General features: G+C 41.4%; 1 protein-coding gene across 19 annotated transcripts in view; it reads right to left on the bottom strand.

The window, feature by feature from the left end:
• Positions 1–6,748: 6,748 nt before the first annotated feature.
• Positions 6,749–16,625, bottom strand: part of LOC115586262 (neuronal cell adhesion molecule-like) — an 86,788-nt gene continuing 76,911 nt past the window's right edge. For 8 of the 19 annotated variants that reach the window (XM_030425125.1, XM_030425129.1, XM_030425127.1 and 5 more), the window contains 7 exons: positions 16,070–16,105; positions 15,518–15,577; positions 15,198–15,317; positions 13,637–13,798; positions 12,817–12,948; positions 12,118–12,196; positions 6,749–8,869 (listed from right to left, as the gene is read on the bottom strand). In XM_030425125.1, the coding sequence (XP_030280985.1) occupies positions 8,623–8,869; positions 12,118–12,196; positions 12,817–12,948; positions 13,637–13,798; positions 15,198–15,317; positions 15,518–15,577; positions 16,070–16,105 (836 nt within the window). In that variant the 3' untranslated portion in view covers positions 6,749–8,622. The remainder of the gene's footprint in view (positions 8,870–12,117; positions 12,197–12,816; positions 12,949–13,636; positions 13,799–15,197; positions 15,318–15,517; positions 15,578–16,069; positions 16,106–16,625) is intronic. The other 11 variants (XM_030425137.1, XM_030425133.1, XM_030425138.1 and 8 more) reach the window with 4 other exon arrangements.

Raw genomic sequence — 16,625 nt, 5'->3', positions numbered from 1 at the left:
CAACTCAGTTTACACACTGCAGAGTCATCAGACGACCCAATCTCGAATCAGTGTGTCAGCTACATTCAGTCATACAGTAACTTACTTCATGCTCATTTACTTTTTTTTATTATAATATGAACATTTTAAGGTGGGTTTGTAAAAATATATATTTATTATTAAAGGTGCACTATGTAGTTTTGGGAAAACATTTTCATCAGAGGAGGAAGATCATCCTTGATTGCCTAAACAAACTACATAAACAAAGTCTGTTTTGTGTTCATGACTGAATAAACAACCTTTTACTGTTTATGTGGCGGACCCGCCACTCTGCTAGCTTCAAACAGTGTTCTTGGGACCGTATTTTCCCTCTGAGAACAGGTACATTTTAAGCACAAGAGAAAGAGAAAGAGAAAAATCTTCATCAACTGATTTTTATGCCGAAACAAACTAAATAAACAAACTCTCTTTGTTGTCATGACTCAATAAACTGGATCAACAAACTGAGCTTAAAAGTGCTGTTTGTATAAAAAGCTGGTTTTTGAGTTTCGCTTCCAACTCATCAAAAACTGACGCTTTGGGATGGCAGCTAACCCTTCCCACAATCCCAAGGTGTTAAAACCCCGCATCATTTGACGAGTTGGACGTTGAAATACTGAGTTTGAATTTCGTCTCCAAAACTACATAGTGCCCCTTTAATTTCACATTATAGCAGTGGCTGTAGTCCTAGTAATTTGGTAGTTTATTATGTCAACTAAAATATGATTTTGCCGTCCCAGGGGCAAAATAAACACAATAAACAATGACAGAAGCAGTTATTTGACATGTGTTAGCAAACAATTGCCTACTTTGAAATCCAGCAGATGCCTGCAAGTCTTCTGTCTGGATACACATTTAAGTCCTAGCTTCACTCCCCTTCTAGCTCTTCAGTTGAGTCTCCACCAACTCCTGATGGAGGGTGTGTTCAATAGCTTTTTCAACTTATCTTTTGGATAGTGTTGGGCAGGGGCCACACAATGAGTTTATCAGAATTTGTCGCTAGTGCCAGCTGCCAATGTGAACTGATGATAAGAGCCACTAAAACTCAACTTTACAGTGAATGCGCAGTCATGACAGTAAAAGCTCTTGAGAGCTGCAGAGGTGGATGTCTCCAATGTCTGTTTAAATTAGTATTAATATCGCAAATTGGCTTTTAAGGCAGGTATCGTGGGCATGAATTGAGACATATCTTTAATTGATGAAGAGACACCAGACTAGAGCTGGTTTTGTTTTTCCACAAATCGACATGATGACAGATAGGAAACCTGCGCTCGCAATAAATAATTCTGTTCCTGATTAATAATTTGCACCCTTCAATTACGTTATCAGTCCCCTGGAATGAGTAGCTGATGCACATGAATGAAAAGAAGAGGACATCTGTCATCCCGCAAAATTGGAATCACCTGGACAGTCTCCCCTGCCTACACACCTGCTTCGCATCAGTCATCAGCCACATATGAGCTTCTCTCCACCGAGCATTCACTTTCCTACAAGTGTACTGTATGTTGTCTGTTGCTAGACCTGTCTGCCTGTCTTTGTCCCTGTAGTCATGTCTGCCTGTCGCACTTCGTTCACAGTGATGGCTGTATTTTTAAATGTTGGCCATCTACAGAGCGTTTTGCCCCTCAGCCTCTGCCCCAGGAGTTAAAAGTAAATGGTACTTTTTTACATAGGCAGTGGTACCAGGTAGTTTCTGTATGTGTTCCCCTTTAAGTCAACATTCCCATCCCTGATTCTCATAAAACTTGTGTTATGTTGAACAAGAAAAAACGTGATGCATATCCAAAAACAATACTGCATCATTCCCAAAAGGCTCGGTTAGCTTGTTAAGTGTTTACACGTAATAATACAGTGGCATGTGTGCGCTTAGCAGCTGAAGTGAGGAACTAATTAAGAAAAACACAAAGTGGAATTATTCCAGAGAGTTTTGTTCTTTGTCAGTTACCTTTTCTGTGCTTCAAACACCACAAGCATAATTTTCTTCCATTGTTTCGGGGGAAATAGCCAACATCTCGAATCCAAAAATGTCAAAACAGGAGGAAAATAAATGTATCTGCATGGCCAAACAGCACTTAGGGTGGGAGTGAAGTGAGTGTGACTGCTGCCTGCATGTTAACCATCAGCCTCTGATTTTTTTTTTATCAGATAGATATCAAAAGGGCACCTCTACTAATTATAATGCCTCCTCCGCGTGTCAGTCCAAAAACATGAGGCCATCTCAATCCCCGGGGATTAGATTTAAATCTCGGATGTAAACACCACACAGCAAATAATAATCTTCAGTGGCGGCGGCCCATAAATAATGCAGGGATCCTGGAGAAAGAGCAGGGTAGAATTAATTGAAGGACTTAGCCCCATCGTATGAATTTTGGGGGAGCTGTATCAAAGAAGTTCTTTGTCGGGTGATCAGACGCTGACTTTACATGAAGGTCGTAGCTCTGTATCAAGTTCAAGTTTCCCCAAGGCTGTTGTTATTATTCAGACTTTTCATCAAAAAAGTATTGTTTCCTTTGAGATGGGAGCTGTCGTTGGTACACAAGGAAGAAAAAGAAAGCCATCATTCAGTCGAGGGGGGGAAATGTATTGGAAAAGTGTGTCACTCCACAGAAAATAGCCAAGCCAAAGGGATTCAGCGAGGGATATTATTTTCAGATATGCTAGATCTAGGTGTGTTCAGGCCTCAGACAAACACTTTTGTTCCTCTTGCAACATGGCAGGGCAAATAGGGACAGATCCTGCTGGTGATTAACAGTGTTACGAGGCCGGTCTCTGGGGTGGATAAGAGGAACAGCAAACAGCCTGCTGTCTGGAGGAAAGAATGGGTGGCTGTCATCTATCTGCCCGGCACAGAGGGAGGAGGGACGTGGAGGAGGAAGAGGAGGGAGGGGGTGAGGGTAAACATGATTTAGCCCCAATGATCTCCACAGGGGCTCATCCAGAGGTAACCCCCCCCCCCCCCCCCAACACCACCACCACCACACACACCCACCAACCACTCATCCAGTCTTAATACACATGGGACATGGTGGGGGGGTTGGTGCATAGGGAATAGGAAGCAGGGTGAGGAGAGGGTTATAATCCGGGTGCTATCATGATAAAAAAAAGGGGGGGGGAGGGGTTTTGATTGAGGGTGTCAGATCGATGAAACAAAGCACTCTCACTTTATGTAGCATCCATCCAACAGGAGTTCAATGATATCTGCTCCCATATCAGCTCCCCCTCAGGGGAAAAAAGCCTCCTTGGGCTGACAGAAGCACTGGTGAAGAAATGATACTGGGTGATTTCCCCTCCCACAGTTGGGGTTTCAAATTTCAGGCGATACCAAACCAACCAAAACAGCTTGGTCCTGACAGATGTGTGTGCTGGCAAACCGTTCGTCAGCCATATGGAAATGTCACAGAGTAATCATAAACAATTATCCTCCCCGGCTCTCAGAGCGTCAGAAAAGGGCAAATTTACATAAAGACACAAAGACTCTGGCACTAACATCTAGAGGAAGAGCTGCCCTGGAGCTCAGCGCACACTTATGAAATATCAGAAACTAAATGATGGTGTTTTTCCAATACCTTCCTGTGATATCCTTTATTCTGCTTAATGTCCCATTGACGGGGAAAGATCACATCCTTCACTTCAGCATCTGGGATGCAAATGATGCGCTTTCTAAAGCTTCCAGGTTGTTTGGAAAGAGGACTATGAGACCATGCAATGATCTGTTTCCACACTGAAAGCAGACCGGAGCTAGAAAAAAACAAAAAACACAGCTATAGATCATTCAAAGCAGGCTTTTCACCGGGCAGTAAATCAAGGAGCTGGACACAGAGGAGGTGGGTATGGAAAATGGATGCCGTGGCAGATGAGCAGCAGACACAGAATGAATCCACTGAGGACTGGATGAGGCATGAGAGGATGGATAGAGGGAGGGGAGGGGAGGGGAGGGGAGGGAGGGAGGGGAGGTGGGTGGGTGGAGTTCAGGAGGGTAATGGGGCAGCTGCTTGTTCGGTGGCAATGATCACCAATCGACGGACAAATAATGTGATTCTGTTGCCATGAGAAATAAATAGCTAAGCCTCTTACAGGAAGCCTTTGTAAGAGAGGAGTGGGGATGTCAACAGAAGGCCGAACATATTCATGGGCTTATAGGCTGTTAGATAAAATGTGAGATAATTCAGCATATTGTGATTCCAACACAATGTTTTATAGCCATTTTAAGGTCCACATGTGGCCCTTACATGAGATATTTTCATTGATGACAGTTGTAACAGTCATATTGAGTAATAAAAAGCCTGTTGCTTATTTCAGCCGTCAGTGTAATTGCCTCATATCACTAGGTGGCAGTAAAGTCAAGAGGGAAAATCTGTCAAACAGACAAATCGATGAATCATCATCCTGTAGCTGAAGGTCATCAGGTCTTTGGGATGATTGCTGATGGGTGTGAGAGTCATTTGTTTTGGTTGAAATAATATGGATATCTTTCCAAACAGCTGCAGCCCGCACTGATGCGCTCATCCTTTATACATTTTTTTTAAAAATCCACTCAAATCCAGAAATATGTGGAGGAGCAATCCACTTTCAATCACAAACAATCCTGGAAATGTCCCCAATCAACTTTACCCAAGAGAAAGGAATTAGCGTACCTGAGCGAGCAGAAGGCAAAGAGTCCTTGCCAGAGGGAGAGAAAAGAAAAGTAATTCCGAGACACTAGATAGCAGACTTCCCTGCTTCCTAACACCATTGCTGTGTGATAATGCACCAGATGGCGGGCTGCTCTCTCGCTATTACCCTGACAATATGACTGTAATGGAAGTGGAAGTGCCACAAGTGAGCGCCAAAAAGATGGAGCCCAACTGTCGTGTTCCATAAGGCCTTTCTATAGCTGCTCCACACTGAGGAGACGGAGGCAGGTGTAGACATCCATATTTACACACAACGCACAGGGTGGTGTTAATGCCCGGTGTGTATCTGAGGATGTAGGTGCATTCGTGTGGTCTGGGCTTCTCCTGCGATGAAGTTTCGGGGTCTGAAATCTGGTGTTTGGCATCGTTTCCCTTGGATCCATGAAGCCCTGAATAGATCCTGAGCATGTGTGGCAGGAGATGGTATTGGTTCAGTGCCAACACACACACACACACACACACACACACACACACACACACACACACACACACACACACACACACACAGTGGTGGAAAGCAACCAAGTGCAATTACTTCAGTATTTCCATTCCGTTGACCAGAATTCAGCAAGAAAAATGTGCTTTTCTTTACTCTGCTACATTAATTGGAAAAGTTACTAGCTACTTCACAGATTAAGATCTCACATCAAAGAAAATGTTGGTAAATATCCTAAACATCCTCTTTCTTGTTTGTCTTCATACATGAAAATCAGTGTGCAGTTGATGCTCCTATTCACATTTTATTGTTTTTAGCAGCACTGAAGAGATTTCTCCTTTAAAGCCCCCCTCCAGTCAAAAATGTGTTGAATGCTAGAACTTGTGTGCAGAATGATATATGCGCACAGGATGTCTGCTTTCACATTTATCACTTAAATGGCTGTTTTCTCTGTACATGTTGAAGATTTTAAAAGGCAGGCCTGAGCATGATTTGTGACATCACAAATAGTTTCCAAGCCAATATTGGTTCAATAATCAGCGTTAGCAAGTGTAATGTGGAAACTTGAAGCCTCCAATGCACATATACTGCGAATGGACTTTACATTGAAGTAGGAGACAACTGTCAAGCAGTTAAACTTGTAACATGAAATACATTGGTGTAATCATATATTCTGGCATTTTTAATGTGGGAGAAGAAGTGGAAAGAAAATGTTTTTTAATGTGGTAGTTATTCTTATTTTCTACAAAAACATGTCAATCACACATTGTGCGGGATTCTTTACATTTCTAAGATGGTTTAATTTCGATAAATCTTTTTAGTCAAATAGAAATACAACTCTCCACTGTTTCACAGAAAGATGAGATTATATTCAAGAGAATATTCCCAAAAAAATGTGTAGGAGGAATTTGTTTTTCTGCATTACTCTCAGATTTATTATATGATGCAACCCAATGTTCGAATCCAACCTGTGGCCTCTGCTGCATGTCATCCCCCAACTCACTCTCATCCCATTTCTCTCCAAGCAGTCCGATCTAGTAAAGCCACAAAACGGAAAAAAAATAAATAAATAATAATAACAGTAATGAAAAAAGATTAATGTTGTGACCCTTTGGAGGGCGCCTGATCCCTGGTTGGGTGCTACTGGACTTATCTACAACCAGCTACAAGAGTGAGGAGTTGCTGATGCATCCTTTTTAGCAATAATGTTACACTGTGAAAAACATTATGTCAATCACAGGGGGCACTGTGCAAGAATGAGTGTTGAGAGTACATTTAGTTGATACGTTGTCATCGTGTGCATTTACACACACATACATATATCCATGTCCATGAGCGTGCAAACAGACGCCGCAAATGTTCATATACACGGCATTTCTTTCTGCTGTAAAGTTGTTATTTATTTCTAATTTCTATGTTTTCAGTATTGGAAATTAGTATCATGTGGTGTCATTTTTGGTTCTGGAATGAATAATTAATAGTTACACCATGTTGCTCTTGGGTTGCATGGACAGTATAACAGGTATGTTATTATGACTCACTGAATCCAACATCACTAAGAGCATCAGTAATTTCCAGAGCAGGCAAATGACAGTTTGAGTGAAGAGTCTGAAAACAGAAATTAAAGCAGATAATTATTTATTCATTCATTATATTTCCAGTAGCTTGAACTTCATACGTGCACTAAAAGGAGAAACTTAAATAGAGACAAAGAAAGTATCTGTTAGTACAAATTTGTTTCTTAAATACAAAACCATTTGCAATACTGTCAGAAAAAAGCATCGTTTTGGCAGTTTATTGGGACTGCGTAGAACCAATACAAATCAGAATAATATCATTCTGTGCATCAATTAATGTTGTCGCTATATCCTACGTGTTCTTGTACAATTCCAAAGTTATGTAACTCACTGACAAGCAAATCAGAAAAACAATCTGAATTCAAATGTATATGCAATTTTCTGTCCAGTTAGTTACAGTACAATGTACACTGTGCACAGCAAGAAAAAAAAAAAGAATATATATATATATATATTCTCTACAAGTACTCTATATTTAATACAGTCCTATCAACAGGTTAAACCATATCATGCACAATATTGCCTCTTAGGCTGCCTTATACGCTGCTTGTCCCTGTACAATCAATGAAGGTATTTACAAATTCAACAAATATTCTACACGTCTTTAAAAAAAAAAAAAACTTGATGCAAGTTAAGAGAAAAGAAATCTTGATCCCATCCAAAGGCCCTCAAGTGTAGTTAGTACAAGTGAACGATTTTTTTTTTAGCCTAATAGGAATTGAATAATGCACACACACGCCTACGCACTCACAGACATCCATACATTCATACACTGCACATATACAATCGGGTACTGTACATAATGACGGCAGACTTTGAGGAGTGCACCACACACGGTTTTTTAATGATGTTTTACGTGGGTGCGTTTAGCTCGTTGGAGGAATCAAAGCCAGTCCCCGTGTCTCAAGGCGTTGGGAGGTGTCTTTAAAAAGAGAGATGACAAGAGCATATGAATAATTCCTCTCATCCACAGAGTCCTCTTCTTAAGCTTATCTTATCCATCCTTGGATGTGACTTCTGCAGTCCTACTACTCTCTCTGCTCCAGTCACTGAGCTGTGGAAAGAGACTTCACAATTGAATCGTTGTTTTGGAGAAAAGGCACTATACCTATTGAGGGAGAACTGCTGGGGGACGAGGCGAGCTGTCTCACCCTCAGCGTCCCGTTCCCCCCACCGTCCTTCAAATCAAACTCGATTACATGCAGGGCAAAGGTTGTGAGGTCACGTGACATGCCATGCAGCACTTCAGCTCCCTTCGTCATACGAGCAGTCGGATCATTCACAACAGAGTGGCGGCAGATGAGGATGTGTCGATGCATGCAGTGTGCACTGCACCCAATATTCAGTTTACAGATAGTTCACTTTATATATACACTGTACATGACCTGCCTCGTGCACTGTCAATGCATGACAGAATTACATGATTAAATACAGATTCCTGTACAAGCTTGTGTTGGAGAAAACAAAATACACTGAATAATAGTTGTTTACTGTATAGTAGTAGACACGGATTACTATTTGAACATAGCAGATAATATAATAACCAATAACAAAAACAAATATAGTTCAGATGAGCACTGCATAGTCCATAAGAGATTTGTGGTAAGAATGCAACACTTGTTAATATCAGTGTTAATTAATATGTAGATTTAGGTTCATATCAGGTATTTCATGCACAGTTAAAATCAAAATGTCAGGTTTGAGCTGCTTCCTTCCTAGATGCCGTGTTTCAAAGCCTCTCCGTGAAGATTTTAAATGTCTTCCATGTGATTTCTTTCGCGTGTCATGTGCGGTGCTGAGGATGGAGATGTGATCATAAAGCCATGCCATGTTGGAGCAATGTGGGGGGGGGGGGGGGGGGGGGGGGGGGGGGGGGGGATAGAGCAGTCAGTGCACCACCTCATACTGGTCTGCTAGGCTACACAAATGAGTTCAAGGAGTTCATGGCATTAATAGGGGATGGGGCCTCCGAGCTCTCGTGGCCCTCAGCAGTGTCCCTGCTGGCACTCTTTCCACTATACTGGCCGATAAACGAGCCATCCTCGTTGAACTGTCCGTCTCCTCCTTCCCCGTAGTCAACTAAACTGTCGTCACTGTCGTCTCTCTTAACTGTCCCATTAGATGGCGTGCGGCTCCCTTTTAACGGTTTATGGTCCTCATTGTCACTGAAGGAGAAAATAACATGCAGGTGTTACAGGTGAGATGATGTGACAGATGCAACAAGGAGATTAGTGATCACTTTTTTTAGATGGAGCACTGATATGTTCTTTTCCTTTTTAGTCTTCACTTTAAAAACAACATTTTAAGTCATGAGCTTTTATTAATATGCAACAGTGAACATTCCTGCCCACTGTCAAAACAAGCTAATTTGAATTTCAGATTGCTCCATGTCTAAAAAACGGCAGCTATGAATGATTAGTTGGTTTCCGTCAGGCAACAGGGGAATAAAGCTCAAGCAATCATACCCTGTTCAAATTCCCCCTGAAACCAAAGATGAAGTGGTAAATGTGTTGTTTAACAAAAGCATCACCCCCCCCCACCCCACCCCCCGAGACAGAGGTCGTGATGAAAAACAGAAAATCCAAGGCAATGATGTGAATTAAACTTGGAAAGCAAGGTCTCAGCCAAACATCCCCCCAAAGCAAGCATGATAATAATCACAAATTCGCAAAATGCATGAAAAATCTGCAAAGAAAGCTTTCTTTGGATATCAGATAGTCGAAAAAAAACATTCCACATATGAGTTGAACATCAATGAGATAAGATCACAAAGCCATCATAATGCTGAGATATTTTTAAACTTAAGCAGAACAGATATGAATCAGATGCAGATCACTTTTTTTTAGGGCACAAAACTAGTACAGTGGAGCCATGGACTGATAAATTTAAGACTTGTTTATGCAGCGTACATGATGAAGGCTTTATGACCGCATGTTAAACTTGATGAGAGCCTGGGATGCTTACACAGCCAGCATTTTTCTCCACAGTGACCCGGCTGTCCACTGAGCCTCCTCACATGCTAGATTTCCTGAGCGATGACCCTCAAACCCCCCTCTCCCACACACACACACCACCGCCGTCGCCCTTACCTTTCCTGAGACCTACACCCCCTGCGATCAGATGAGGAGATCCAGCTGAGATCCCACACAACACAACAGTCACTCCTAGGGATGATTGCACTGCGCACACACTTAAAATAATTTGTTTTTTTAAGTGTGGCAAGTTAACAGGCACGTATGCCATGTACACGTGTGGCATGAACTTACAGTATGCTCTCCTGCAGTCAAACAAGAACAGCTCAGTTGAGTTACGTTATGCCTTTATTGACATACTGTAAGGGTTCCAGCTGAGCTTAATGAAACAGCATGGATGTAAAGTAAACTCTCACAAAGGCACTATAATATTTATACACTTTGCCTTGTGATTTATTGTCTACTGTCGTTCTTTGAAGTCGATGTCCATTGTAGAGATTCCCTTGCGGTGTAAATCGGTCTCTCATATTTACACAAACTACATGAGTTTTAAAGGATAAGTGACACTCTACATTTTTTCTTGTTGTCAACCAATCACATGAAAGACCAAAACAATTAACTAATCATAAAAACAAGTGCATCAAAAGCCTGTCAAAGAGCATTTGTCTGTGCCATAGTACATTTTAAAGGCATATTTGCAGATTGCTAGCTGTAAAAACACTATTCGAAGGTGGCCCCTCCTTCATCCACTTTAAATCTATATATACAGTAGTGGATCCACTATATATCTGTATATAGTGGATGAAGAGAGGGGTCAGCATTTACTGACAACATAGAAGATAAGAAGTGAATCTGAGAGACACATTCAAAAGTACAAATAAACACAGCAACACCTTAATGCCTCTCTGCTCTGCCTGTGTGTGTGTAGCTCAGCCCTGCCCTCAGTTTAACAGACACACAGACCTGCCCCTATTTGTGATGGACTGAGAGTAGAGGAGAGGAACATAGACAGTGATGTGACCTAGTAGGGGTGTTTTTACAGAGTCACGACCTTTTACTGTTTGGCTAGGGGCTGCACACCATTGCTAAAAGGTTGACGCCCGGAAACTAAATAACTAAGACAATTTATAAAAAAATACAGGAGTGCTGGGTCTCTGCAGATCCAGAGACTGTCACTCACTACCCAATGGATCATAAATTATGATTTAGAAGGATGGCTTTTGTGTGAGTCTATACCTTGTTTATTCTCCTGTTTATTATGCCTTTACAGATTTAAGTCTTTAGAAGGCATATGGGCTTGAAGGATAGAACCAAAACATGCAGGAGAAGTCAATGGTTTTGGTCCGTTTGTTGACAATAATGAAAACATAGAGTACCACCAGACTCCTTTACGAATTATTACTACTAAAGAATGGCTACTGGCCTGTCATACACAGCATTAACCAGCTCTTGTACACTCAGTGATGATTGCTTTCCTCAAACATGCTGATACTCACATATCATATAAGATCCATATGAATCTATATACTGTATATCTATATATGAACAATAATTCCATTTGACATATTATTGCCTAGAGCAATTTTGTATAGATCAGATCTCGACACCATGCATATCACATATTATATCTCTATATATATATCAATATGTATTTATTACAGAATAAAATCCATAGAACAGATTTATGTTTACATAATACAAAAAAGGAATATAAAATATAAAAGCAAGACCATCTTATAAATTGTCTTATAAAAAAACAATTCAAAAATGCTAGCTATACAGAAGTAAAGTGCTTAATTTTTCTTTATTCTGCGTGCGATTGGAGAAGCAGCCTAGAAAGAGGATGCTAACAGGCATAGCTGGATAATCCTGTGAGAGTTATGTATGTAAGTAGCAATACCACGAGGCAAAGTGTTAATACTATGTATACTGTACACAGGATGTATATGAGTAGCTTATTAGTTGTAATGGGATTTGATGCTTTGGGTCAGTTTAGGATGTGTTGCAAATGAATCTACCTTATATATTTATTTATTTTTTCCTGACGGCCTTAAAGTTTTAAATTAACACCCAAACCCATAAATCCCTTGAACCTGAAGAATCCTGCTTCTCAAATGACACCACAATGTCATATCAAGCACACCCACCCACAAGAAAGTCCAACACAAGTAGCACGTCCCAACGACCCAGAACAAAAATCTTGTGCTTCAGGATGGTAGAAGTTCACTTCATCTTCTTCTTCTCCTTCGTCTTCTTGTTTCCGCTATTGGTGATCCTGGGTCAGTTATTGGTCAGCTGTAAGGGTTGAGAAGGAGGGAGGGAGTGCAGAGCTCCAGCCCAGCCAGAGAGAGCAGGTTTGGGCAGAAAGCAAGGGGCAGGGCAGGGGTTGATGGGTAAAAATGGGCTCTGGGGGCTCCAGAGGCCGGAGCACTTTCTCTCACCTGTATTCCCCAAAAGTACAGTCATCGTCTTTCATGGGCTGAAACTCTGGATCTGTGTGTGCGTCCTCCTTCTCTTTGACTGGTGAGAAAAGAAGATGCAAATTTAGCAAAATCAGCTACATGAGACAAGATGTAAGGGCACCATGTCCAGATTATTCGGTATAGTGTATAAAAACGTTGCTAATTATTTAAACTAAATCAGACTAAAAGCTGTTACAACAATATTTTCATGTTATAGCAAGATATTTTTCATGTTACAAAACCATTTAGTGTAATATTTTATCATATTATGATTTGGAAGTTAAAAATAAATATTAACCCATTACTGCATACCAAATAATCAACAAGCAGCTTTTCTTGTTAAAACAATTAATTACTTTATTACTCGAAAAAATAAAATAAAGATATACATAATATTTTGTTATGTACATAATGTTTTGTTTTAACAAGAAAAGTTTTCTTGTTTTAATGAAATACTGTATGTCTGCAGCTGAGAGAAATCTATGTCACTTTAACATGAAATATATTTAATGGAGTAAAAGGAATATGACAAGATATTTGCACATCTTTATTTAATTGTGGTAGTCATAAACTGCTATATAAAGTAATTCTGATAAATTAAACATGACTGTATGTTGGAAATTAAACATTAAAGTGTGGGTTCATATACGAGACTGTGGCATATGTGCTTCCACTCACCGGGGTATTTCCCTCCCTTATTCCTTTGGATGAAGCAGATAATGAGGAGGATCAGGATGAGCAGAGCGATGGCACACATGAGGCCGATGAACCATCCCTGAGTGGCAATGTCCACCTGTCTGCTCGCCACAGCTGGCCAGAGGAGGAGAGGGAGACTTAACATTTTACAACTGGACGGTCTTTTCCCCAGCAGGAAGAGAAGATTGAAAGAATTACCCGTAACAGTGCGCTAAAACAAACGTGTAACAAGTCATTCTCTTAGAATGTATGTGTTAAGAGATCTCAGCTCATGAGTGGATCATGATTGCATATTGTTACAGCGAAATACAATGTTAGACGAGTTAGATATGTCCTAGATTAAGCTAATGGTGACTTGGACATTAGTAGACAATGTCAGAGATCAGTCTTTCTTTCAGGAGTGCACACACACACACACACACACACACACACACACAGATTACACACAAACACACACACTGCAGACACAGGTTTACTGTGGGTGATATTAGGTTGGATATTACACCACTAAACATATATTAAACGTCTATATGAGAATGATATCCACTTTTTCTAATTACCCAATCGACAGGACTGATTTTAATCACGCTGAAAATCCAACCACACAATCATGCACGCTGCTACACACGGTCTCCTAATCACTACAGTGCATGCCTGGCATACAGAGCAACCACAACACATCTGTTAAACCCATGCTTGACTGGATCATAATTACACAACGTCACAGACTACAACACATTCTACACACTACACAGGCCCAACCAGGCCTTTGGTGGAGGCGACCACACAGGAACTGCCTCACCTGGGACCGTGACCACTAGCTCCTTAGAGAGGTGGAGCGGCTGGTCGTGGTGACCTTTGGCCACCAAACGCACCCTATAGGAGATGCCCCCCTTTAATTCCTTCAGCATATAGGTCTGAGAGCCGTTCACAAGCTTTTTCTGCCACTCCTCTTCAGCTTCACCTGCAGGAGGGACGTTCACGAAGAGAAGGACGTTTGAGGGAGCACACACAACTTCAAATGGGTCATGCAGATCATGACATCATGGGAACTAAGTACTCGGGGGAAAAAAAGGATCTACTGGTGGGCAATGTTTTTAATTATGGAGATCTGAGAAAACAATTTAGTCTACGAATGAATTATTACTGTGGCCTTGAAAGTTTAACTCACTTAAAAATACACAAATCCAAAATGAAGAGGAGACTTCCAGCAACTTGATAACACATGTGAAGCATTTAGAGGACAACGAAACGCCGTAATACGAGAAAATACAACCAAATACAGAAACATCACCACATGCAGAAACGCTGCAGGTTGGATAGGACAGAAAGAAAAATTGCAAAACTGTGGATGTTTCAAGGGACACTAAAAAGCAATGAACAAACCTGCCATATTTATCGTCCCCTGTTTAATGTATTTTCAGTTTGTGATGGTGGTTTCTGTATTCAGTTGAGCTCTCACACTTTGTAGCATTTTAGCTGATGTTAGTCTGTCTGTCTCAAACTCCCCGGACAGGTGATGGCTGATTTTCAACAGCACCGTGAGGAGGAAATGGAGAAATACCTGCATAATTAAGTGTTAGTCTCATTAGCCTTACATGTAGTCTGTGTTTAGTGTTGGACATGTTAAGCATTGTCATCAGGGGCAAGTTAGCATAATCAGGTGTAGCTCAGAGCACCACAGTGCCTGAGTACAATGGATGTATTAATGATAAATGCAGCCTCCCAGAGTGAGTAGACTCTTGTTTTTAAACTCTGCTCATGTGCTGTCAAGTTGATAAAGGTCTTTCTTTCATTCGCTTTTGTTTGGTCTATTTGCATTTGTTTTCTTAAGCCACAATTTATACATGCTGTGATGAGCTAGACATGAAATGTGTCCAACTGATGATCACAAGATTATGCATTTTGATATCTACATTTTCTAAATTACTGGGATCTATGATTGTGAGCTTCCACTAATTGATCCCACTGAACAGTAGGTGTGAGAGAGCCATACTGCAACAGCACAGTGTGTGCTGTTCATCCTCACTGCAGGTGGATAAAAATAACGGCGAGCACTTCAGTCGGAATCAATTGGCATGACAAGAATGTTTGTGCGGCCTTTTATGATGTTTGTCTGCACAAGTTCCAGCGTGATTGTCACGGGAGATGCGCGCAGACTCCAGTCACTAAAAGCGACTGGGTAATTGGCAATCCAATCACATGCTGCTTTGTTTATCACATCTGGGTCCTCGTTGGCAGGAGCCAGCCTCATCATGACGTGCCAAAATTTCTATTCACCTGCACAAGCCAATAATGAAGTAGGAGTCTCTTGCCACCTACGTGTGGAACTGACAGATATAAATGTGTGTTGCTTCGCTTACTGTTTTGGTTTTTGTATTCTACATAAATGTTATTCTCCGGCCCCCAGTACTCCCAACTGATCAGGGCCCCGCTCTCTCCGACCGAGGAGTTTACGTTCACAAAAGGACTCACAGGCAGCGCTGAGCACACAAGAGAAAAGACAACCGTCAAGAACGGCCTGTTAGTCGAAAGGACAATCCATTCACTGGCAATTAATCACTGAATGACTGAATCTAGATCCTCATAGCCTTGCAAAATAGCACTTTCAATTCGGGACACTATACCAACAAACAATCATACGACAAATCAGACATGAAGTATACTAAGATCACAGCAGTACCCTTGCGGGGCGGACGGAGTGAAGGCGACTGTGCAATGGGATGAGAGGTTTGGGTGTTTCCTGCAAACAACACGGAGAGGGGTAACGACCGCACCACACACGAGACACACGCACACACACACACACACACACACACACAGACGCCACAGACACTGAAGTCATTATGCACAGTGCACACAGTTCAATGGCATACCACGCAAACTCTTGCCATGCAGCTGAAAGCGTCACCAGCAGCCGCCGTGGAAGAAGTGACAAGGGGTCAGGGTTGCCAAAGGCACAGCCAAAACAGAAAAAACAGCCGAGCGCTTTGAAACTAGACTCATCTAGCTTTATCACATGACATTAAAGAGGCACACGTCACATGGCATCTTTATCTGTGTGGCTTTGAACTTTCCCCAGCTTTGAACTCAGCCGAACGTTTTTTTGTGGGCAGCAGAATTTGATGGAGACGAGGGGGAAATTGCTTAAAGATGAGGAGTGCATGCTTGTGGTGGGTTTTTGAAGCTATGGCTCTATTAGTAAAACATGCATCAGTCTAGATACCACCGGTACCTTTGCCCACATCTATGCCAGGCTGTGATATAAGGGCTTGTAGAGAGAAACAGGACACAGAGAAACAACAGGACAGGGGTCACTATGGGATGACTCCCCCCCCCCCCCCCCCCCCCCACTCACCCACCATGTATGTAACAGTTACACATCAATGTGGTCATGCTGTGTAATGTAAGAGATGGTATGTCTGAAGTTTTATGTGTAACAATGCAACTGGATCACACTCATGTTCCACCATAGACATAGACATAGTGGATGAAGACTTCATGTAAATCATGCCATATGTAAAATACCAAAAACAAAAGTTAATGCTATGAAATAAAGTGCATTATACTGTAAATTGTACATGACAGACTCAGAAAGTCATTTCACAAACACAAAACACTCAAGAATGTTCTGACTGGGCTGCAGCTAGCAATTTACTTTTATGAGGGGTTTATGTCTTTTTCATGTCAAGGACTGAAAAACTGACAGAAATATAGATGACAGATAAGATATTTAGATTAGATAGGATTTGGTCCAAGGGTCCCCCAGCTCATAAGAATTTGGCTTTTAA

This window comes from Sparus aurata, chromosome 8 (assembly GCF_900880675.1).
Source record: "Sparus aurata chromosome 8, fSpaAur1.1, whole genome shotgun sequence".
In the NCBI taxonomy this organism is placed as follows: Eukaryota; Metazoa; Chordata; class Actinopteri; order Spariformes; family Sparidae; genus Sparus; species Sparus aurata.
This window is presented reverse-complemented; position numbering and strand designations above follow the sequence as displayed.